This window comes from Callorhinus ursinus, unplaced genomic scaffold, assembly GCF_003265705.2.
Source record: "Callorhinus ursinus isolate GAN/ISIS: 27379988/994484 unplaced genomic scaffold, GSC_fseal_2.0 scaffold2, whole genome shotgun sequence".
Lineage (NCBI taxonomy): Eukaryota > Metazoa > Chordata > Mammalia > Carnivora > Otariidae > Callorhinus > Callorhinus ursinus.
The window spans coordinates 57,340,925-57,366,544 of record NW_027397064.1 but is presented as its reverse complement, the minus strand read 5'-3'; the positions used below and the strand labels follow the sequence as shown (position 1 = coordinate 57,366,544).

At 42.1% G+C, this 25,620-nt stretch overlaps 1 protein-coding gene across 5 annotated transcripts in view; it reads left to right on the top strand.

Annotated features, from left to right (window-relative positions):
• The first annotated feature begins 949 nt into the window (after positions 1-949).
• The window catches only part of MAP3K20 (mitogen-activated protein kinase kinase kinase 20), a 176,724-nt gene continuing 152,053 nt past the window's right edge, over positions 950-25,620 (top strand). For 2 of the 5 annotated variants that reach the window (XM_025850186.2, XM_025850182.2), the window contains exons 1-2: positions 1,173-1,339; positions 14,330-14,522. In XM_025850186.2, the coding sequence (XP_025705971.1) occupies positions 14,364-14,522 (159 nt within the window). In that variant the 5' untranslated portion in view covers positions 1,173-1,339; positions 14,330-14,363. Of the gene's footprint in view, positions 1,128-1,172; positions 1,340-13,742; positions 14,166-14,329; positions 14,523-25,620 lie in introns of those variants that run through there. The other 3 variants (XM_025850184.2, XM_025850202.2, XM_073882343.1) reach the window with 3 other exon arrangements.

The window sequence follows — 25,620 nt, the reverse complement described above, 5'->3', positions numbered from 1 at the left end:
CAATTCTTTCTCTCGTGACCTCTTTTGAGTCTCCGTTTCATATTTCAACTGCTGCGTCTCTACCTGTTTTGCCTCCCATGACCTCGAACTCCCCAGGAAGCCAGCTTCTCCCCGACACATCCCTATGCCTGTCAACGGCACCATCTTTCTTCCAGTCACCCGAGGCTGAAACCTCGGCATCATCTCTCTTTCCTTCTTCTCTTCCACACCCCCAACCCCAAGTCCTGTGGCCTCTTCCTGAGAGGCCGTTCCTCCTTTTCGAGGTCCATTTCCTACCTCCTGCTTCTGGTCCTCACACTCCCTTTACCAGGTAGTGACGCTGTTAACCTCTCTTGCCGCCTCCCAGTCTTGCCCTAGCAACGCATCCCACAACCGCGCGCGCGGGCTGCTCTCTCTCTAAATCACCAAACACAAACACCTATTTTAACTCTTTGCTTCCAACTTCCCCAGTTCCCCAGGGCCCACAGATGATAAAATCCGAACCCAAACCCCTGGATAATGCTGCCGGTACCTTTCCGACCCCGTCTCTCCTTTCTTCCCCAGTCACCAGTTACCTGTCTTCCCAGGACTTATTGCCACGTCTTGCTCCCACCTGGAATGAATTCTAGTGTCCTCGTCTGAACTCAGTTTTGGCAAAGTCACCAAGCAGGGCAGCCCACCACGACCCCTCCTCAAAATTCCGTAGGTATTTACTGACGGTCCCACCCAGGCAGCCTTCAGCCCTCTCTCCTAGAAATATCTTTCCAGGTCTGTGCCCTTCCCACCCAGAAGAGGCACGAAGCAGCCTCCCATCTCTCTGTATCCCCAGCGCCTCTGACAAGGTAAGTGTTGGTCGATGAGGACTGAGTTGGCCCGACAGGTGGTGGGAACTCGTGAAAACGAGGCGAAGCTACCGCGAGGCCCAGGGGCACGCCTCCCTCTCCCGGCGCCCCGCACTGCAGGGCGGGTGCTCTTCGCACGGAGTTCCTCCATCCCTCCGCCCGGGTGGCTGCCGGGGCGCAGGGGCGCACGGAGCCCTCGAGGGGCGCGGGCCCGGGAGGCCGGCCCGCCCGCTTCCCCACGCCCCGCCGGCCGGCGCGTCTGAGCTGCGGCGCGGGCAGAGAGGCCCGGCCGTTCCGCGCTCGGAGGTAGGTGGTGCTGTTGCCGTAACTGTCTTCCTCATTGGCGCGGGGCGGAGAGGCGGAATGTTCAACTCCTGACTCGGGCGGAAGCGTGGGAGCCGCGCGGGCCGCCGTCCTCTCGACCCCCCCCGCACCCCCCACGGTCGCCGGCCCTGTCCTCGCCGCGCGCGGGGCCTCGGCGCCCCCCGGCTGCTGCTCGCGCCCGGCCCGGGAGTCAGGTAAGGGGCCGGCCGGAGGCCGCGGAGGGCGAGGGTGGGTCGGAGGCCCGCCGCGCTCGCGAGGCTCGGGGCCGAGGCCCTGGCGGCCTGCGGGGCTCCGCTGCGCACCCTCCCCGACCCGGGGCCCGCGCAGGCGGCTGCGGCCGGAGCGAGCGTTCCCGGCGCCCGGCGGCCCAGAGGGCCCGGCGAAGTTCGGGCCGGTCCCACGCAGAAGTTGGCGTCCGGAAGGGCGGGCGCAGCCTGTCGGGCTTTCCCGGCCCTGAGCGCGGCGCCGGTGCGGGGGCCGCCGCTTCGCCTCGCCGAAAGCCGGGACCCCGCCGGCCGAGCCCGCCACCCCCGGGGCCTGAGCGTCGGAGGGCCGGCCTCGCCGCGGGCGACCCGGCCCCTCTGCGAGGCGAAACGCGAGTCTTCCACATCAGGACAGGGCGCGGGCCACTTCCCAGCAGAGGGCTGTGCGTGCCAGGAGAGACCACTAACTTCTGCTTTCCAGCCGGCCGGGGTGGCTTCTCCCACCGCGAGCCGCCCTCCCCAGCCCTCCCCGGGGCAGCGTGCAGCTCGTGCCGCCCGCACCCTCCAGCGGCCCCCTCTGCCTCCCACGTGGGGCGAGAGTGCTGCTCGGCGACCCCGTGGCGTCTCTCGGTCCCCGGGCTCCGAGACTTGCCCCGGGCCGGGAGGGCCAAGCTGAGGGCCGCCGCCGCGCTTCGCTTGGTCCTGACAGCTTGCAGACCAGCTTTACTACGGACCCGGCGAGATGGCTCCGAATTGCGTAAAAAACGGGGCAGGTCATTGTTAGATTGCTGAAAATGTGTGTTTCTGATGCGCCTCGAGATGTTCGCAAAGCACTGTTTATGGCGGACTTAATTAGTATTTTTGTTAGTTTCTTTAATAACGAAAGCAGCATCATTTAGTGGCCCGATCCAATGATATTATAATCAGCAGCTCTCTATTAATAATGGTGTTTTAGAATCCACTTACAGAATTAATGCGAGGATATCTGAGTTAAGATGGTTGCTAAAGTATGCTCCTGTTTTATCACTGAAGCTGTTTTAGGAGAGCCTTCTTGCTTTCCTGACCTCAGTTGAAGTGAACGGTCGGGATTCAGTGGATCCGAACCAACAAACCCATATAAAGACAAAAATAAACAAGCGCTTCAAGGCAGTTAATGGCTTCTTTGTAGTAGGCCTATCTCCACAGAGAAATTTCATGTCGTTTTTTGATTTTCAAAAAAATACATGACGGATGCATTTTAATTATGGTTTTGGTCATTTGTAGAGCTTTTGTTTAAAGTTCCTGCTACAATAGTGAGAGATTAGGGAGATTGCAAATGAACATGAATTTGGCTTGTTTGGAAAGCGTGAATTAAGATAAAGGAAAATGGTCCCATAAAGCAGTGTGTACTGTTTATTTTAGTCTTTCACAACATAATTCCTATTATAACTTTTCTGGGAGTTTTTTTTTTTTTAACCTGGAAAATATTGTTTGATTCAGAAATTATAGTGATAATAATTCCAGAGTAAGTGACCACAAGGCAGTGGCAAGGACCCTTTTTTTGTCTAGGAAAGCAAATAGATGACCGATCTCTTCTTACTCTTTTAAGGAACACATAAGACCCATTAAAAAGAGAGAGAAATATCCAAATATTAAGCAGGAGGATTTGGATCTAAAAATGGATGGTCAAAGATCTTGGGAACTGAGGGACCTTCTTGCCAAATAAGGAAACTTGGCAAGCTGCACTGTGTATTTTAAGTTAGCACAAGAGTGTGTGTTATTGGCAATATATTGGCTGAGTGCCTATCTGGAATGAGCGGTGGAACTGACTTTGACGGCGCTACAAAACTGTAAACAGGAGTTGTGAGGGGTGTGGAGGGAATAATCTAGTCAGAGAAAACACAGGGAAATTACAGTGATGTTTCGTGAAAAGAGGTCAGACATACAGTGAAGCTATTAGTGTGGTGTAAAAGAGAAAAATGGACAGTTTTTAGAAATTGTTAGATTCAGAGAAAAGAGAGGAGAGAATCAATGATTCTTTTCTTTTTAAACCCAGAAAAAGGTGTTTGTGGTGCTGTCGTACTTCTTGGAGTAAGATAGCCTTGAATCTGTATCCAGAGATATTGAAAATAAAAATCTATTTGGATCATTTGTTTTCCATTTTATTCTACCCAGGACAGATTGACAGGGAGGGTGTCTTGTCTATCTGAATGTAATAGGAATAGCTAAGGCACCTTTTGGTCTTACTGCAGTGAAGATTTAGGCTACTTCTTTTGTGGCTATTAACCTTGCCCCACTACACACGAATAAGCAAGAGTTCCAGCTGTGACCAGAAAACTGTACCTGTTAAGGAAAGAGAGCTATAAATGCTAGAGTTTAGATTGGTTTGCCTGATACGTGGGTGCTTTTGTGTCAGACCCTCCGACGGACAGCTGAAACATTGATTATGCCCTAATAGCAGTTAAATAATCCCAACACAGGAGAAGATTCTGTGAGAACAAAGCAGCTGTGCATTGACAACTTAACCCCGCATCGCAATTGCTAATAGGAAATTAAAGCCTCAAGTTGAACTTTAGGTGGATAATAAGCAATCTGGTGATTACTGTCATAAGGAAAGGATTTGTTTAAAGAAGAAAAAAAGGCAGATTTGAAGGAGGGGACAGAATGATACAGTGGAAAAAAGACATGATATGGTGAAAAAAAATGACACGACTTTGAAGTCAGAGCTGTGTCTGAATCCTGGTCATGTCACTTGTAAGTTAGGTGGTTGGTTTGGGCAATTTTCATTCCCTTCATCATCTGTTTCCTCTCGTGTAAATTGGGGACAGTAATACCTGCTTGCTGCATAAGCATATGGGTCAGCATGTGGAAATGCTTGAACCAGCACCCGAAACTTCAGCCACCATGCCTGAGTGGTAGAGAAAATTTGTTTTTCCACATTCCCAAGTTAGACACAGAGCAAGCTGCTTGTTTCACCTATACCCAGGTAAGGCTTGCCCTCGGTAGCTGGCTCCGTTCCCAAAGCATACTTCCTGTGAGTATACGGGGCTGGGAGGTTTTCCTAGCCACTCTCCTGCCTTAAGTATAAGGATTTGTAAAGCAGCTGTGTGTACCTCTGTGTTTATATGCAACTTCATGATATTTTGGGGAAAGAATCTGAAGATTATTGCATTTAAATATATGAGGAATTTGAAGAACTCGGGAGTTATATGAATAAGGGAAGGTTATGACCTAGAAGACCAAAACCAAAATTACTTGGAACCATTCTTATAGCTGGCTTCGAGCACAACTTATCTTCAGGGGCTGACATCCTTCTTTCTGGAGTCTGTATAGGAAACCCAAAAGGAGAAGGCAAGACTCTCTATCTAAAGGTCATGGAATAAATCTTTGCTTATGAAACTTTTCTACCAAAGTATCCTGTTGTGGAGAAGAATGTATTTCCTCAGGGATCTGTAAATATAGCCACAAATACCACCCCCCATGTAAGCAAGCACTTTCTTTAAAATCTTGTATTTCATCTTAAAAATTCATGTGAATGTTGCATTCTCTTCTGTACTGGTTGACTTTCTTGAACAAACCAGTACAGACACTCATGGCGTGTTTATTCCCCCAGATGTTAACGTAAAATCGACTTGTAGGACGGGGGTTTATTACACCTTCTGCACAGTGCTGGGTCCTCCACAGGTGGAGGACGAGGAGCCTGGTTCTGACAATGGATGTGCACCATTAGGCTTTGCAGCCTAGCCCACTACATGGGGTAACGCAGTTCCATTTTGCAGAGAAAAGAATAGCAGTAGATCATCATCCAGAGAGTTTTTATTTTCCGTGGTTATCCTGTGGCTTTCAGCATGAACAAAGTTCTTTGCTTTGGGAACGGAGGAGAGGGAGGGGGGAGGGGAAAGGATAGCTGTAGGATAGAAATCCGGAATATGACTCTTACCTTCCCAGCCAGTTTGGGAGGAGAAATTGAGGAGTATGGCCCAGTCATCCATCGTCTGCATTGCTGCCGGCGATCACTGCTACTCCGCCTTGCCAGGAACTCTTAGGTCAGGTTCATGACTGTATCCCTGGGAAGGGAGACCATCCATCCTTTCTGGTAAGTTGATGTCCTAGAATACTCACAGGGTCGCTGCCTGGCTGTTGCAAGAATCGCCTATTGCACATGCCTACCTCCCGTTGAACACTCTGCTCGATAGGCAGCTCACTACTAGACAGAGAGGCATATTTTCTTCTTCGGCAACTCTAATAACCAGGAGTTCTCTCTGTAATTTTTAGATTGGCGATGCATAATATGGGGTCTTCCATGGCCGCCTCTGGTTTTAACAATCCCCATTTGCTTTCATCTTATGTCGAGGTTACCAGGTTTTAACTGTCCTGTTTACCCTTCTCCGGGAACATTCGTTCTAGGTAATTAGTCCAAGACTGTGCCTATTTGTTAGCAGCCAGGACGGGTTAGATAGTTTCTGTTTGACAGAAAATGGTTCAAGGGTAGAAACAAAAGCCAAGTAGTAGAAGCATTAGGGATGGGTAGGCCTGCTGACTGAAGTAAGCCTTGTTTACTCTTGTTTTCTCCCCCATCCCCACTGCCACCCCCAAACATCTGTGAATTCCTCTTCCAGCCAGCCCGTGGCAATGTGCCCTCTCAATGCTCCTTTACTCGTAGGCTCTGGCCCAGCTCTCTTCCCAGGCCTCCAGTCCTTGGACACAGGGCCTCTGCAGGGACCCCATGTCACTGATCATACCTGCATCGTGTCGCCTCGCTGGGCTTCTGTTAGAGCACGCACACTTTTCCACATAGTATTTCTGTGGCATAAGTGCCCCTGCTTCCTACATCCCTTTTTCTCCAGTGTTTTGCCTCCAGTAACAACATTTCTGGCAAGGAAGTGTGTCATGGAAGTCTGTTTTCTTCATTAATTGAAATATTAAAGTACAAATAAGAATGTTTCCTTTAACTGGCTCATTTTTATTTTAACCTTTGCTCTAATTAGAGGGATTTGTTACTTGTAGGGTGAAGCATAGACACAAAAAAATGAAACAGTAGCTGTTCTATTTTTTAGAGTCTCACAGTCTACTTCTCTCTGATATCCATGACTAAAGATCCTGTTCACTGAGCCCAACCTGTTCTGCACAAGATCTGCTGCTTTCCAGTGGCAGCCTTGGAGGAAAGAAGGAATATCTATGGTAGACACAATACTGGTTGGCCCTATTTGCATACTTAGTCTTACAGATCTTTTTTGAGTGGTTTAAAAACAAAAACAGTAGAACAGCCCTGTTCAAGAACAGAATCTTAGAATCTTTGCCCTTGCTGTTATGAACAAAGACACCAAACTCAAGCTCTCCCCATGTTTTGAAGATTAGACTGGTAGGAAAAAAAATCATTGTAGAACCATAATCCAAGTGGTATTGTTTTAATACACATGATGATAAAGCACATTTTTTTTAATTAAAAAAAATTTTAAGATTTTTTATTTTTTATTTGACAGAGAGCACAAGCAGGGGGAGTGGCAGGCAGAAGGAGAGGGAGAAGCAGGCCCCCCACTGAGCAGGGACTGCAATGTGGAGCTTGATCCCAGGACCCTGGGATCATGACCTGAGCCGAAGGCAGATGCTTAACTGTCTGAGCCACCCAGGCGCCCCTGTTTTATTCACTAATCTCTGTTAAGGAGGCTGAAACAATACTAGCATAAATAAGTATTAGAGCAGCAAGGTTGGCAGAAGAATTTGTTGAGGGCTGTTTTCTAGAAGGTTTTTTTTGGTCCTATTAAGGTCATTCTAAAATAAATTATTTTTTTTGGGCGCCTGGGTGGCTCAGTCAGGTAAGCATCTGCCTTCGGCTCAGGTTATGATCCCAGGGTCCTGGGATCGAGCCCCGCATCGGGCTCCCTGCTCTGCGGGAAGCCTGCTTCTCCCTCTCCCACTTCCCCTGCTTGTGTTCCCTCTCTCGCTGTCTCTCTCTCTCTGTCAAATAAATAAATAAAATCTTTAAAAAAAGTAAAGTAAATTAGGTTTTTTCCCTATAGTGAATCAAAAATAAACTTGTAACTTTTGTGCAAAAGGGAAAAAGGAAAATGTAAATTAGGGATAGAAAAACAGGAAGAATCTGCATTCAGAAATTATAGACCCATATAATCTAAAAAATAGAAAAATCCAGAAAAAGTCCAAATACCTATTTTCTAGTAAAGTTAGTCCTTTTATAAGGTGGATTTAATTTATTTTTTTTAAGATTTTATTTATTTATTCATGAGAGACGGAGGGAGAGAGAGGGAGAGGGAGAGAGAGAGAAGCAGAGGGGAGAAGCAGGCTCCCAAGGAGCAGGGAGCCCGATGCGGGACTCGATCCCAGGACCCTGGGATCATGACCTGAGCCGAAGGCAGACGCTTAACCATCTGAGCCACCCAGGCACCCAAGGTGGATTTAATTTTAAAAAGTTATGATTTGCAGGTATCTAATGAAGGTAGTTGCAGTTTCTTGAATCCATTTGATATGCAGTAGATAAGATCTAAAGGCAAGACCGTGGCCAGCATGGAAAGTAGGTATACTCTAGGAACCTACCAAAGTGAATGCTGTGATTGAAATAAGTAGGTCCTAGAAACTCCGTTATCTAAAAAGTGCAAAAAAAAAAAAGTACCGTCTTTTAGTAACTTATTCTCCTTATAAAAATGTTTAAAAGAAAATTATAATTACGCACTAATGAGACCTTGCAAAAATGGCCAAAACCAAAAGCAGCAAACAGAGGGATGAGGAAAAAATTAACCTACACAGATAAGAAGGATTTAGGGACCAGTAGTACATTTATCTATTAATCATTGCTCTGCCAAACTAATGGAGATGTAAAACGATTCTGAAAACAGAGGGAAGAAAACTATGGAGGAGGGCATACCAAATGATGGAAGCCGAAGAAATCGATGGCTAACTATGGTAACAAGACTTACTAAGATAACTTGACACCCGTCATTTCCCTTTGTTGAGTATTGTATACTCGGCACTGGGCACTTTCAAAGCGTCTCCCACTTCCCAGCACCGAGCAGGATGGGTATTTACCAGTGAGAAAACTGAGACCAGAGAGGCACGGTACCTGGGCCCCGGTCTGGCAGCTAGTAAATTCACGTTCGCTACTTGATCTGACCGCGGTCTTTCCCCTGGGCCATGCTGCTTTTGTGTGGAGATAGCTGTTATTTGGAAAGAAGACTCATTAAAGAAGTCAAATAATATTCTGCAAACTTGATAACTTTTGAGCTAGCAACTTTGAGTCGTTTGGTAACAGAATGGAAGAGATTTCAAATTTTTTACTTATTGGGTCTAGAAATGTCATGGTAGGAAATGTGATTGGTTCAAGGGTTAGCAAGAGCTAGAGGCAGAGTTCAAACTCATTATCTAATCCTAAATCTTGTGGGGTTTTTTTTTTTTTAATGTTAGAATGTTAGCAGGGTCTTGTTTTATTTTGTTGTTTTTAATTCAGGACAAAAGTCCATTTTTTTGGACTAGAAAGCTGAGAACTTTAAAGTCAAATAATACTCCATTTAAGGTTTTCTGCCTCCATATGGTTTCACTTTTGACAGTTCGCTAATGGTGAGATAGATATATATATATGTATATATATATATATATATATATATATGCTTTCAGCAATTTAGTTAATAGTTAAAAATCTTTTTAAATTTCAATTTTCACATTTTAAAAAAAAATTGAAAAAGTTTCTTACTATTCAAGTACTCAAATGATTGAACTCCACCAGCACATTAGCGATTTTTAGCATTTTCAGTGCTATGACACCCTGTTATGCTTTGATTTTTGTAATATCTCCGCTCTAGCTTACCCTTCAGGGCTGTGTGGTAGATACTTATTAATATTTAAAACAGCTGTGAGAGTTTATGAAACAAAAGTTAAAATGCTACAAATTAGGACTGGGAATTGTTGCATGGAGAAAAATTGTCTTGTGTAAAAGCAATTATTTTAACATGGTGGGATATAAACATCATTTGATTGGGTATGCTAGGTAAATACATTTATATAGATGACTCATTAAATTTGGGTGTGTTCACTGGAGAACACCTCTGAAAAATTAGAACATAATTTGATCAGGTAGTAGTCTTCCCCAGGATGCTCTAAGTATGATTAATCAGCAACTCATATTTTCCATTCTTCTGATCTTAAGTTGATCCTCTTAGAATAATGATTTTAAATTAAAGGGGGATAGCTCAAGGGGAAAAATAAATATACAAGTATGTTCCATTTCTTGAAAATTTGCGTTACACCACTTTGCTCTTATGAAAGACCTACATTAATACCTGGTTTTGCTAACAAAGAAATCTGAAGAGGATTTTCAGTTTTAGGGAAAAAAAGGCAAAAAGGGAAAATTGCATTTAGCATTTGTTTTGCGGAGAGCTGTTAAAAGAGGCGGCACGCACCCCAACACAGTAGCTTTGAACTGTGTCTGAGAGCATCTGTACTTTATTTATCTTGATTTATTTTGTGCCCTAAGCTATCCGAAAAGGCTAAGAGGGGTTAATTTTGGAGTCTGGAAATACTCAAAATTTTCTCCTTGTAAATTAATGACAGTTGCTTTTTTGCTTCACACCATTTTGGCTAATGAAAGGTTTCATAGGAAGGCTCTACTTTCGGAGAGTGGGGGAAACCTGTACACGGTCTGACGCTCCTGTAGAAGGAGTGGGAATCTCAGTCAGGTTTTTCAGCTAAGTCCGTGATGCTTTGCCAAGCTCACTGGAATTAAAACCTGTACTCGTACTCCCCAGAATTGTTAGTCTCTTCAGTAATAAGATGGGACTTAATTTTTTATGGTCTCAATAAAACATTCAAGTAATTACATAGTTCCATTCACACATAGCCATTTTCCAAATGGCAAGATGTATCACAAAGTGAGTAACAGTGATTCTGGGAAGAACAGGATTAGTTGCCTCATCTCAAGGAATGAAGGTCCTGGAGAACAATACTTCTCAGAGGTCAGCCTTCCTCTGGTATCCTTAGGTCAGTTTCAAATGTAACTGATCCTGCCTCAGTTCATCCATGTTCCCTGGATTTGCTCTGTACAGAAGGTTTAGATTTATTCACATTGATCTCATCCTGATTTAGATCTCTAGGTTTGTTTTGGAAAGAATTTCCTTCCTCTTTCTCCTCTTCTTGTTCCTGCTCCTTCTCTCTGCTGTCCTTTGCCACCCAATGCTGGAGTCCCGGATACACTCAGTTTCCCAACAAGCCTAGGTGGCAGTTTCCAACTCAGGATTTGCTTCACGATCCTTGGGGAGAACTTGTAAACACTACAGATGTCAGATTTTACTTAGCCTGATTGGCATCTTTCTAGCTACAAAAAGTATGAGGGAAGAATAGCCAGAAACTGTTCATTCATTTGTTCATTTGTTCATTCATTCAGCAATTTTTTGAATGGAACATGTGCAGCGTGCCTGGCTGTATACTAGATGCTGAAGATCCAGATATAAATAGAAATGAGTTTTGCCTTTAAGGGATTTATAGTCTGGTGGGAAGTAAGTGGGAAAGCTGAATGGGTAAAGAAAGGTGCTAAGGCCCAAAAGGAGAATTTAATTCGGCTTATGAGACTTGAAGCAGATAGTCGGGTTCAGGAGTTTCCTGGGCAGAGAAAGACATTCAAAGTAGAACTAGGCTATGCAAAGGTATGGAGATGTGAGAGAGGTTAGCAAGTCCTGGGAACTGCATGTAGTTCCTCATGTGTGTATGAGAAAACAAGAAGTAAAAGCTGTAAGTGGTAAAGGAATAACAGAAGAAAATTTCCCAGCATTAAAAGACATGAGTTCACTGAGTACAGGCCGAGAGAGTTCACTGAATGTCCTACCAGTGAATGAAAAAGACTCACTCCTAAACATGTGCGGTTAATTTCAGTCTTCTGGAAATGAATACAGGGTCCTAAAAGCTGTCAGAGAAGAAGTAATAGTATAAAAAGGATTAGTTAGCAGAGCAGTATCAGGCTGCTTTACAGCCACATTAGAAACTAGAAGACTACGAAGTAATACTTCTGAAATTATAAGGAACACTGTTTGCCAGCTGGAATTGCAAACCCAGCTAGGCTACCAATGAAGACATTTAAAGACACACAGATTCTCAAAAAAATTGCATTCTGAGTACTCTATTTAAAGTTGCTAATGGGAGATGTCCACTGTTAAAACAAGGGAATAAACCAAGAAAGAGAAACCAGGGGATTCAGGGACGGGGGTTCTCACAGAGAAGGTGAAGGAAATTTTGGGATGATGGTGAAGGGAAGTTCCAGTCCAAGTCGGGCCTATATATATAGCAACCATCCAGCCAGATTGAATCAAGATGAAGAGTACAAGAGGAATGTCTCTAAGAAAACAATAGAGCACTCTCCCCCAAATTACCTGATGTTTTCACTTTATTAGAGGAGTTTTGCAGCTTGGGAGAGTTTGATGAGGTACATAAGTGCTAAGAATATAAAAAGCAAAGCAAACAACAAAAACGGAGCAACTAATAATTCTAAGAGAAAAAGTTATCCAAGAAAGGAGAAATCATTGACTCCTACATAGCAGTTTTGGGAATATTTCATTTGTCTACAGTAGTCAGACTACTGACTATTGGTTTAACTAAATGTTACAATATATTTGGAAGCTGGGAGGATTGGGCAAGTGTGGCGTATTTCTGTGCAAGAAGTAAAGGGGGTATATGAAAACTAAATCCTCTTCCATAGGGGGAAGTTAATAGGTAATATCTGAAATGGGACAGATAAGAAATAGCAATATGAACACATTTTGTAGAAATATGGGGGTAAATAGCAGAAGAAAATGCTAAAGGAGTTAAAATTAGTTCCCTCTGGAGAGAGAATTGGGTGTGGGGAGGGGTGGAGTAGGAGAGTTCTGTTTTTTATTATAAGCTTTGTAGTCCTATTTTATTTTTATACTTTGATAAAATTAAAATGATAACAATATAGACCTAGCATCAGTAACACTGAGGGCATCTTGCAAGTGGTGCTTTGCATTTTGTTGAACCAACTTTTTAGCTTGCATATTCTTTGTACCTACCTTTGGCACATCCCTAAATTTTATCCAAACTTTCTTCTTTTCTATAACTAACTGAATATGAATTGAAGCAAAAGTTAGTAAGGTAAATTGTTGACTCACATATGTGTATAGACTAAAGCTGGATGCAGTAGGTTTTTTTGCCCCGTATTTTTATGTTGACTGTAAGCTAACAGTCCTTTCTCTTGCCTTCTCCCCAGAGCAGAGCAGAGTTTGACTTTGTGTAAGAAATCAGCAGTCTTGGGGCATCTGGCTGGTTCAGTAGGTAGGGTATGTGACTCCTGATCTCGGGGTTGTGAGTTCAAGCCCCACATTAGGCATAGAGCTTACTTTAAAAAAAAAAAAAAATCAGCATTCTTCAGTGACATGATGTTCCTAAAATGGGATTGCTAGTCAGCTGCACATTAGGATCTCTGAGCTGACTGTGTACATCACTCAGCAGAGCTTCAAGTTGTTTATGAAGGAACTTTGACCATTTATATAGATACAAACTGCCCCCTCCACCTTTTTATTTTGAAAATAATCAAACCCCACAGAGAAATGGAAAGAGTAATGAAACACTCCTATAACTTTTGCCTAGATTTACCAGTTCTTAACATTTTGCCTCATGTGCTTCCTCTCTCTCTATACCCATGCGCTGTTTTTGGAGGTTGAGGGGAGTTGAACCATTTTAAATGAAGTTGTAGGTATAATGCTTAAATATGACTCCCAGTAGATCTCCCAAGAACAAAGACATTCTCCTACCAGACCAGAACACCATTATTATCCATGGATAAAATAATAGTATGTAATATATAGTTAGTATTCAGGTTTTCTTCAAATCCCAGTAATACTTTCTGTAGATTTTTTTGATGCCAGTATCCAGTCAGTGGTCAGTCATTGCATTAAGTCATCATCTTTATTTATGTCTCCTTAGGAAATTTTCCTGCTTTTTGTTTTTTTAAATCTTTCCTGACACTGACTGTTATGAGGACCCCAGGCCAGTTGTTTTGCATGCATATGGATTTGTCTTTTTGCTCCCTCATTGTGAGATTCTGGTTTACAATTTGGCGAGAACTTGTGTACAGACTTTTGTTATCTACTTGCTTTTTATGCAGGTTCAATATTTTAGTCCATTGTTTTCTTGTTTGTATGTTTTTGTTTTGTTTTTTCCTGCTAATCTGTGGTTTGGCATGGGGGTGTAAAGAATGACCGCTTACCCGAATAGTAGTAAAACTCCTTAGAGTTGCAGAAAATATCACTGTAATAATCTCTGGGAGGGGTAATCTGTTCCTCTGGAGACAAACATAATATTTTTTTTTTTAAACATTCTTGGCAGACTTCTTTGGATGACTTAATATATTGTAATCAAGGGCAAATTTTCTCCTCTTTAATTAAGTTCTGCTACAGTATACAGTCCAGGGAGCTACTTGTGGAAAACACTTGGCCAGCTTTCCTGTCATCCCTAAACGGAACATTTGCTCTCGGACTAGAAACCCTGAACGTGTGCTGAGTTTGCAGCACGGTGGCCCTCCTTGTGCCCGATGCCCGGGAGCTTAGGTTATGTATATTTCGCCTGAAGTGAGCACAACTTGGAGAGCTGGCGTGCCTCGGATGCCGGGAGAGCTATGCAAGCGTGCTGCCGAAAGCATGCCTCCCGCTTGTCAGGGCTTCGTGATAGACCTGGTGACACAGTAGCCTTTAGGCAGAGCTCCTGGGGATGTGCAAGAAGTGCCGCGACGGGTTTTGTCAGGGGGGAAATCTGAGCCATTTCTCTGTGGACAGCTGTGTTTCAAAGTCTGGACAAGTGGCTGTTGACTTTTGCCCGGGCTGCCAGGGTAAGGGTTTTCACTTTGACTCGTTCATAGCCTCACTTTCCTTTCTCCTAAGTCATCTGGTTCTTTCTGGAAGTTTCACAGTGCTTGTTACACATTATCAAAAGTGGGATTCAGAGGATTTGTTCTAACGTGTTTATAATCCAACTTTTGCTTTCTCTTTGCAGATTTTGTGGGAGTCTAATACTTTGTCATTATGAGATGTCGTCTCTCGGTACCTCCTTTGTGCAAATTAAATTTGATGACTTGCAGTTTTTTGAAAACTGCGGTGGAGGAAGTTTTGGGAGTGTATATCGAGCCAAATGGATATCCCAGGACAAGGAGGTGGCTGTAAAGAAGCTGCTCAAAATAGAGAAAGAGGTAAGGTCTTTTTCTGCTGTCAGAAATGGTTGCAATTGCTCTTATGTAAGGTTTTCAACCGAGTCAGAGGGCACGGGCTGTCAGGGCCCTAGCAAGTGAGGCCTTTGGGGCTGATCCATGAGGCTGTTTCCCAGTTTCCATTCTGGGAGCCCCATAAATAGAAATCATTGCCACATGTGCTTTAGGGTTGAGTTCTCCTAGGGGTCATCTGAACCGAGAGGATTTCTTTCCATGGCATGAAAGGCTCGAATGTTCTCTGAGCTCTCCTTAAGGGGAAGGTGAGGTTTCAGACCTTCCTAGGCTTCAGGCTTTGCATTCCCCAGGTCAGCCGAGAGGGGTCAGTAGAGAGTAACATGTGAACATTTTTATTCCCTTTCTATTTTGGGTTTCGTGAATTTGTGGCCATCAGGAACTGTCTTTTAAAAAATAAAAAGCGTTATTTTTCTACTGAAATATAAACAATGCTAGATTCTTGGATTTCACCTCTACTGGAAGCCGAAAGTGGTGGACTTTGTTTAATAAAGAATTGACAGGTGCTAGACAAAGAGCTGCCCTATTTGTAATAGCAGAAAAGAGTCTGGCTCCCGAGTCCGGGACTTGTGCTGGTCCTGGAGGGAGCGCAGAACTCCTACCTAGGCCCTTCTTCTTCCTTAGGAATATGACACAGCTTGGTCCCCACGTTCAGTTTGGGACCTGGAGAATAAAGCTAATTGTGGAGCTGACCTGCAGGGGCTCAGTGCATTGATAGCTTTTAACAGCTACCCTCTGGAGCTTGTTTCGGTCATTTCTCTTTATGTCCTCTTTTGGCTAATTATTGTTTTTTTTCCCAGTGTCTTTTTAAAGGGAACTTTTCCATAAATATCTTTTAATCTTCCCTGAATGATTTCATTTTTTTTTTTTCCATTAACTGCTGTCAGTGAACCATAGCAATTGATTAGAGAAGGAGACCTGAATGGCAACACTTTGTGGCGTTTCCTCCCAGCAGTGCTGTGTGACTCTGTGGTCACCAGCTGGGTTTCCAATTGTTGAAGCCAGGTGAGAAGGACTAAGATCTTTCTGCCCTGGGGTAACCTATAGGTTGTGGAAAGCATTAAGGAGCGATAACTTTTAACACCAGTGTGCACACAAAACAGAAGGGTGCTATGTAGAAAAAGTTTCCTCCCCCTTATTTCTTGATCAACACATTTGAAAATAGTAGCCACATAGTAAAACCATTCCTTACCCTGGATGGAACCTAGCTGCTTTTATCTAGTGAACACTACGTCCTTTACAGGCAAGCATTATTGTACCCATTTTATAGTTGGGGAAACAGAGATTTGAAAAATGTATTAAGGGGCCTCAGGAGGGGCAAGTAAAATCCAGGAGATCAGACCCCCTGTTCTGTAGTTTTTAACTCTGATATCTGTAGTTGACCAGGTTAGATAGAAAATAAACCAGTTCCATCAAATTTATATTCAAAATATTTAAGCATGCTAATGTTTGTAAGCATTATGTCATGCAGCTTCCGTACAACAAGCATGTTCTTATATGATTGTTGGATGTGAGAAAGACTTTTCGAGTCATAGAAGAAATTTTGCCAGGAAAACAGTAATTGCAACCTATTCACTCCACCCCCACCCCCATACGTAATACCATTTATTTTTTAATTTTTTTAATTTTTTTTTTTTTTTTTTTTTTTTTACTATCTTTGGGAAAGCTAGGAAAATGACATAGGAAAGCACAGGGGTGAAAGCAGGAGTTGGAAACTACCAAGTCCTGCTCTTATGTAGGTATTTAACCTAAATGGGTTATCATTCAGAAATTGAGTTGATTATAGTAAACTGCAGGAACATAACTCATAAACTTTAAGTAGGAAAACCAGAAACTCAGTTTCCGCTATGGGGGCTTGGTTAGTCAGTGATTGTCAGTGATAAGGAGACATGGTCAATTATTACAAAGCATCCCCACACCTACTGACTCAACATGAGTTTGAGATGTAAAACATTTTGGCTAGGGGTTGGCAGTTATTGGGAAAGGAAATATGCATTTCTTAGGTTGATTTTTGTTATAGTTTATGAACTGCTGTGTACTGGCTTTCCGGCTAGGTGTTTTCTAAGTAAGGTAAAGGTAATAAGCTCTGGATTTTTTTCCATCGTGTAGATTCAGTTTTATGTTACTTGGTCATTTTTGCCAAGAAGCAATGGGACGTTTAATAATATGTTTGAAGCTCACTCACGTAACTCTTGAAGGGTATCTGATATCTGATTATATTTTATGAACTTAGCGGAGAAAGGTGGAGAAAATATTTACCAAACTCTCGAACTTCACATATGTAAGAGGATAGAGAATGACTTTCCATTTTGACTTTTTTTTGTAGACCTCTAATTTAGTGAGTATGTATTACTTTTCTCTGCTTTAGTGAGTATCTATTACTTTTTTAATTTAGAAGAAAAGAAAGGAAAATGGAATTTACTTAAAATCTATGTAGTTATTTAAAACTTAATTTTTAAAAAATTTTTACGCTAGGTAGTCACTACAAGAATTGAATTGAATTCTAGCATTCCCCTAGAATCACCACTTATTAACATTTTTCAACATTTGCTTTCTCTTTATATGTTATATTAATTTATACGTATTCATACGTTTTTGTTTAGAGATTTATTTATTTCGAGAGAGATTGAGAGAGAGAGAGAGGCAGAGGGAAGAGGGCAGAAGGAGAGAATCCTCAAGCAGACTCCCTGCTGAGTGTGGAGCCTGATGCAGGGCACAATCTCATGACCCTGAGATCATGATCTGAGCTGAGACCAAGAGTTGGATGCTTAACCGACTGAGCCACCCAGGCACCCCTGTATTCATACATATTTTATTGAACCATGAGATAAATTGCAGCTACTAGGTACATCTATCCCTAAACACTTCAGAATCTCCTGAGAATGCAACTGTAATACAACTCTCCAATCAGAAAATTTAATACTAATGCAATAATATTACCTATCCTACAGTCTGTATTCAAATTTTGTTGATTGTCCCAATAAGGACTTTTTATGGCAGTTTTTTTCAACCCAGGATCCAATCAGGATCACATATTGCGCTTAATTGGTGTATCTATTTAGTCTGCTGTAATTGAGCAGTTTCTCTGCTTTTCTTTGTCTTTTAAACTTTGACATTTTTGAAGAGTGCAGGACAGTTGTGTAGAATGTCCCTCATTTTGGGTTTATCCGATTTTCCCTTCCTCTTGCCTAGTTTAAGTTTATGTAGTTTTGGTAGGAATACTGCAGAGGTCATAAGCCCTTGGCATATTTTAATGGGAGACTGTGATGTCCGTTTGTCTCGTTATTGGTGATACTAATTTTGAACCCTCGACTAAGGGGTTCGCCCAATTTCTCTACAGTAAAAATACCTTTTTTCTCCCCTTTGTAATTAATAATTAAGCTGTTGGAAGATACTTTGAGGCTATGTAAATATCCTCTCTCAACAGAAGTTACTCAATGTTTTAAGCGTCCGTTGGCGATTCTTGTTTGAATTGGGTATTATTATGACAGTTACTGTGTAGACAGCAAAGAGGTCTAGCATAAGTGAGAGCCTTCCTTTCTTCACTTATTTATTCACCTGTTCATTCATTTATTGTTTCATTGTAGACTTATGGATTCTTTTTCAAATTCAAATGTTATATTACATTGTTACTCACTTTCATGCTGAAAATGTCCCAATGCAAGAGTCCCTTCAAGTTAGTTCCTGTGTCCTTTTGATGTCTCCATCACTTTTTAGCATTTTCTTCCTGGCGCAAGAAGATGTTCCAGGCTGATCTAGTTCCTTCCTGATTCCAGGAATCAGCCATTTCTTCAAGAAGCCCTGGTTCCTGGGGCGCCTGGGTGGCTCAGTCGTTAAGCGTCTGCCTTCGGCTCAGGCCATGGTCCCAGGGTCCTGGGATCGAGCCCCACACCGGGCTCCCTGCTTGGTGGGAAGCCTGCTTCTCCCTCTCCCACTCCCCCTGCTTCTGTTCCCTCTCTCGCTGTGTCTCTCTCTGTCAAATAAATAAATAAAATCTTAAAAAAAAAAAGCCCTGGTTCCAGGTACTTGATTTGGGACTATGATATTTAGAAACCAAGATTTGGATACTAGTTTTGTTTATTGTAGACTTACTTTTTAAAAAGAGCCTTTGGGGGCGCCTGGGTGGCACAGTTGGTTAAGCATCCGACTCTCGGTTTCTGCTCAGGTCATGGTCTCAGGGTTGTGAGATGGAGCCCCATATTGGGCTCTACGTTCAGTGCAGAGTCTGCTTAAGATTCTCTCTGCCTCTCCCTCTGCCCCTCCTCACCCCACACTGTCTCTCTCTTTCTCTCTCTCTCTCAGATAAATAAAGAAATCTTAAAAAAACAATGAAAAAGAGCCTTTGTTCTTTGGGAGAAAGAATGGTTATAGATAAGTTTTACTTCTGGAGGCATTTAATTTAAACATTAATATCACATGTATGGCTAGTTATGATCTGTGATATGCTCCTGTTAGGGATGTAAATTCTTGGAAAGAGATTAGCAAAACGTATCAAAAATCTTAAAATATTTACTTTCTTTGAGCCAGAAATTTTACTTCTATGACTTTATCCTAAGGAAGTAATCAGAGATGTGCAGAAAGATGGAGGTAATGGCTGCTCATCTCAGAGGGATAATGGCGAAGAACTGGAAACAACTCAAGTGTTCTATAACAAATTATCTTATAAATTATGCTACTTCTCACACACACAAACGCAAATATGGGAGGTGATAGATGTGTTACTTCCATTGTGGATCCTTTCACAGTATATATATATAGTAAAATCATCATGGTTTATACTTTTAAAATATTACAATTTTATTTGTTGATTATACCTCAGTAAAGCTGAAAAAAATTATTCTACGTCTGTACAATGGAATTCCGTTGCATTTGGAAGAATATTTAAAGAGCTAAGGAAATGCTCATTATATATTGCTAAGTGATAAAGCAAGTTACAAAGCATTATATATAGTAAGATCTTGGGTGCCTGCTTGGTGTCTATGTGGTGTTTTTATTTTTCTTATATTTCCTTTGTTTTCCATATTTTTCTATAATGATCTCATGTCTTTCCCCAACATTTTATTATGAAAATTTTAAACACAAAGAAGAGCTGAGAGAGTTTTCTAGTGAATATATGTCTACCATCTAGGGTCTGTCATTAACATAAATACTTGCTTCATCACATATATATTCAGCTATGTATCCTACCCATCAGTCCATTTCGATGCATTTCAAAATAAGTTATAGGCATCAGTACCTTTCCCCTTAAATACTTCAGCATGCATATTCAGTCTGTGTTTACTATTTTGTTTTCTCTTGAGGTAAAATTTACATACAATGAAGTGCACAAATCACTCAGTTTTGACAAATGTGAACACCATGTGAGCCACGTATTTACTTTTATAATTGGAAAAAACTCAAAAAAAATTACAGCTCTGACAATCCATGTCACTTTCTCAGGATGTTCAAGTGAATTGAATTTTATAAAACTCTTTAATATGCCACAGATTACTAATTTTACAGTCTCAATAGGTGCCTCTAAAATGTTTAATGTTTACTATTCTGTCGATTTTCTGTAGTAGTGCCAAAGAATTTTTTGGTGTTAATTTAGCTTGTTTATATTAGTTGCAGATTTACTTACAGTGCACTCTTTATTTTTGTTTAAAAAAAAAAAGTTTTCAATGGGAAAAGCAATAATACCTTAAGGATCTATACCAAAGGTTAAGAAAAGAAGCCAGTATTGTATCTTTCTGGTAAATTCCACATGAGTTGAGATCAAACCATGCTGCGTAGGCAGAAAACGAAGCAAGGAGTGGAGAGGGCAGAGAAGGACGTTGTGGGTCAGTGTCCTTTTTCCAACCACTGACCTCACACAGTAAGGAGACTATCAGCTTCACAACTCTTTCAGGAAGGCTTAATCACAACAGCTTCATTTTGCTCTTGCAGTGTATTTAATGGTATGTTGAACCAGACATGTCTGCACATGATATGTTTTTCAAAAAGATGGAAACCTGCAAGCATTTATGTTACCTTGGTATTTGTGGATATCCAACTGATAGTAGGAAACCAGACTTAAGTATGAGATATGAAACATGATTCTTTTTGTTTCCCCAAAAGAATTGAAAGGAAACAGAGTGCTCAAGAGGCAAAAGATGAAGATTCACTTGCCTTGCCTTTTGCAAGGTACCACTTCCTTTGTTAAAAAAGAAAAAAATTCTTACCAAATTTGTTGTAGAAATGTTGAAAGCCAGATAAATTCAAGTTTCAAAACTGTCCCACACTGTAGATATTTATAAATAGAGATCAAAATGTCAAAACAGGGCATAAGAACAGGAACAACCAATAAGTTTTCGTATAAAAGGGGAAATACCTGTGTGAAATAGAAAATACAGTCTCGAAATTGACACAGAACTCAGTGAACTAAAAATGAAAGTTTTCATCATACAGACTTTATCAACATGACAACATTTAGTGCTTCATAGAAGGCTAGCGAATGTTTTTATCACTTTATTAGCTCATTGGAAGACCCGTTTACGTTTTCTTTGCAGTTCTGTGGCTGACTTTTTAATGAATTATTTGCATTTACTTTAACTGTAGGAATGCTATTTTAGTATTTTCCCCTGTCTCTGAACACAGTACAGAAGAATAAAACTGCAAAATCCTCTCTCTATTTCAACACATTGATAAGACCAGTGTAATCAAAAATATGTTGGATACTTGATTCCTGCCGAGTTCTGGCATAGTTGCTGAGATAATTTGTCCAGAATGGTGCTCAAGCTTGGCCACGTGGTATTTTTAAGCACCCAGAGGGCAGACCTCACTATACTAGAGCTGACGTTTTAAGCTGCTGCTTTCAAGTTCCCGTATGCTACAGCATCTCCACTTACCTAGTCTGATTCTTCCCCTTCACTCAGGAGTCCTGTCATGAGTTCTTATTTAAGACAACCCCATGCACAGTTTTTCCTGTCCCCAGTCAAAATTTACCCATTCTGGATTTTTTTCTTTGAGGTCAGTGGTTCTCAAAGTGTGCCCTTTGGACCAGGAGCATCAAGCACCACCTGGGAACTTGTTAGAAATGCAACTTGTTGGGCCTCACGGCTACTGAGTCAGAAACCCAGGTGTGTGGGGCCTGGCAGTCGGGGCTGTAATGAGCTTTCCAGATGTTTCCGATGCCCACTAGAGTTTGAGAACTCTAGGTTGTCTCCGGCCAATCATAGGTCACGTGCGTATGGTCAGGATATTAACTTTAGTTTGGAATTTTAGGTCCCCTGTCAAACCTGGTAGTGGTTGTTAGAGGCTTTTCAGACCCTTAAATTTCCCATGTTCAGGTGACCCTCTGTGCACAGGGGCTGCCTGGCAGGGTCACTGAGCATGATGAGCGAGGGCTGACTTAGCAATGGTAAACATCTGGGGAACCTCAGGCAAATGCCTTCAGATTCCAAACCTTCCCGTCTTGGCTCCTCACCTGCCTTGGCAGCCGTGTCTTTTCGTTTTTTGACCCGAACTCCCACTCCTGTCGCCCTTTTCCATTTCTGTGACCTTGTTCCCTCTTTCCTGCGACTGTAATGCCCTTGTCCTCCCCACCTGGGCAGATCCTTACCACTCTCTGGCTTTGATTTCTTCCTTCCCTGCGAGAAATAGGCTCAGGTCCTACAAGCATCCTTTTTCTTCTCATTCTGAACTTATTAACACTCGTACTACTAACATGACATGATTATAATTGCCTTGCGACTCTAGGACCTGGGAGCTACCGCCACTTAACTTTTCCTGTGGACGTGCCAGGTCCCCTCGTCTGAAAAGTGGAGCTTATTCATGACAGTACTGACCCCAGAGGGTTGGCAAGGGGATTAAATGAGAGAATGCAGGTCAACTGTCTTGAAGAGTTTTTGGCACGTAGCAAAACCTGGATAACGGTCAGCCATCTGTTGTATCTTCGCAACCATACCCTGAAGCCACGGTGGCACATTGGTGTCATGTTGGTTCCTAGAACCTTATTTGGGAAAGGTGTCAGAGGCCACGTTTACCTTCTGCAGGCAGGAGCCGCGGCAGGGCTCAGCGTGCTGGTGGAAGGGCAGGAGGGTACGCGGCGTATTCCCCTGTTGGCAGCTCTCCGAGGGCGAGGGCTGGCTTTACCTTTGTTGCCAATGCCGTCACCATCCTGACCGTCTTCACTGTAACCAAGTGCGACTACCGCCGTGGTCACCTGGTTAGGGCCTTTCTGTCCCTGCCCTCCTCTCCTCCATGGCTGTGTTATAAGGCTATAATCTCCATCTGGTACATGAGAAATGACAGCTCAGAGAAGTTAAGTGACCTGGCTAATATAAACAGCGCCCTTCCTTGCCTGCCTTACCTCACCCAGCACTGCGCCCCTGCTCACAGTAAGTGTCTGTTCCTTGATCCTTGGTGTCGTAATGCAGTCCGTTCTCCTTTCTTTCTCATCCAGGAAAGGCATCCTGTATCAGCGTACCTACGTTTTCTTCATTTGCTCTCTGAGCCGCCAGGGAGGATGGAACACACCAGTCTTTACTTGTTGGTGCTGACTTCCCTCAGCTACACAGTAACAGAACTCTTAGTTGTTCCCTTTTCTTTAAGGTACCTGATGTGGGATTTTGACAAGTGCCCATGCTTTGCTACCTTTCATGCTGGCATGCCGTTTCCACGTAAGAAATTTTAAACAGTTCAGTGTGCCGTACTTTGATTTTGTGCTACATATATAACTCATTGCTTGGAGAATAAGCAATTTAAAATAAATCATTTTATTTGATAATTCATGCAGTCATCATCCAGAAGTATATACTGAGCAGCTATCCATCACTCGACCCTTTTCCTCAAGCCAGTTCTGTTCGTGTCTTACCATTTAAGACACCCCAAAGTGACCCGCTATCGAGAGATTTAAGAAATGAGACACGTAGTGAACAAATGTACAAATTAAACGAGTAAGCATGTATTACTGATCTTTCTGAAGGCAACATAAACGTTACAGGAGAGGTAACCTTAGAGTGAGGAAAGCCACAGGAATGGTTTCTCCTAGAACCAGGAGGAGTTTAGAAAATCACCTGAATTATAATGTTCTTATCGTTGTATGTGAAATGCAGTTACGCTAAGGCAAACTACACTTTTTCAGATTAATGATATGACCATAAAAATGTTTTATTTGCAAGAGAAAGCCCCTATCCTTTTTATTTTTGCTACTTAGCTGTTTTAAATTTTTAAAATCCTTTCAAAATTTTTTTAGATTATATGTTTACTTGCACGTGGAAGTCATTTTTGATTGGCCATATGAGGAACATTATTGCAGCTGTTATTTCAGCTTTTCATTAAAGTATTATTGATCTCGCTATATTAAGCAATAAACATTTCAGTTAGTTAATATTATTCAGTTAATTAATATCCAGCCATGCTCTAAATATTGTGCTGAAACCAAACCAATGAATATTGATTCCAATAAAAATGTTATATCCTGACTGGTGTTATACAAAGCTAGGCTCTTGCTTCATAAAAATTGTATGAAGCACAAATTGAACTTCTGAGAAATTCAAAGCCTAATACAGAGAAACCAATTGAAAAATTGGAGGAGAGGAAGAGCCATCCACGGCTATTTCAGACAGTTTCAAAATAGATATGGTTGGCTGTCCAGAATAGGATTATCTCACTTGGCTATTAAAAAGGTACCTAGGGGCGCCTGGGTGGCTCAGTTGGTTAAGCGTCTGACTTTGGCTTGGGTGGTGATCTCAGTGTCCTGGGATTGAGCCCTGGGGTCCAACTCCGCCCTCAGCAGGGAGTCTGCTTGTCCTTCTGCCCCTCCCCCGCTCCCCCCCAAATAAATAAAATCTTTAAAGATAGATAAATAAATAGGTACCTAGAATTTTCTTCTCTGCTTTCTAGTGAAGACAGGAAGTCACACGAAATTATCGAAGATAGAGGCTATCTTATCAATTCTTTTTTCACTCATGCCTAATTCCTGCTCCTGGTTAGGACACCCCGTTTCTGTTTGAATACTGCCTTTGATGACACGTGAGCTGCAGGCTGTTTAGTTTTGGAACAGTGTAATTCTTAGAAAGTTCTTTATTAATATAACTTCCAGACATTAATTAATGGGCTCTAGCTCCGGGGCACATAGAACAAATCTTACCCTCTTCTGTACGTCAGCTTCTTGAGCACAGGATCTAGATCTTATTGATCTTTGTATTTCCTGAGCTCGCTATAAGCAATCAATCAATGTATAGGGCATAAATAAAATAATAAGCATGGTATTCACACCTCAGCTTTCTTCATTTGTAAGAGTTACAGAAAGGTTTTGTATTCCTGAGTCTACAGAAAAGAACACAGTTTGACATTCCTAGTCTACTTCATAGTCTTTCCTTCTCTGTGTTTGGCTGAGTTTTTGAGGTCTGAATAAATTCGTTTGTCTTTGAATGAAAGGTTCTGTTCTGTAGCAGCTAGGGAGGCTTTTCCTGGCCATGGTTCTTACTTCGTTTGTTTTTTTTTTTAACATGTTTCCAAAAAAGGAATCCAAGATGCCTTTTTCTTAGCTCTGTTAATATCAGATGTTCACTGATGGATGACCTGAGAAAGATTAAGGTGTCCTAAGTGAAACGAGACTGCCAGAATCTTAATGACTTGAGAATATGCCTTTCCTCCCTGTTGCTGTTCTTCAGAAAGTAGTGCTTGGTGAAAATAGCTACATTAGAGCAGCTACACTGACGAGGTTGACAATGTCTGGTGCGTGTTTGTGCAGGCTCTGTTCAAGAAGGAGGGAACTAACTATATGGCTGCTCTGCTTTTAAAGAGAGATTATATTAAGGAATTAATGAACAAAATCCGTTTAACTCACTAAATTTTTAGAACATATAGAACAGCGCTTCCTTTAGTGAGAAACTGAATTGCTTCTGTTATTAGAGAGTTGGAGAGTCGATCTTAAGCAACAGGTATTCATTTTTACATCATCGGATGGGTATTTTAAATATAGTCCATAGTTCACTTGGCATCTCAACTGACTTTTCCTAAACCAGTTCAACGGTGGGCAAGTCTTTAAAGTTGTGAAAGTGGACAACTTTTTCCCCTTAGAATCTCAGGACAGTTTCTTAAC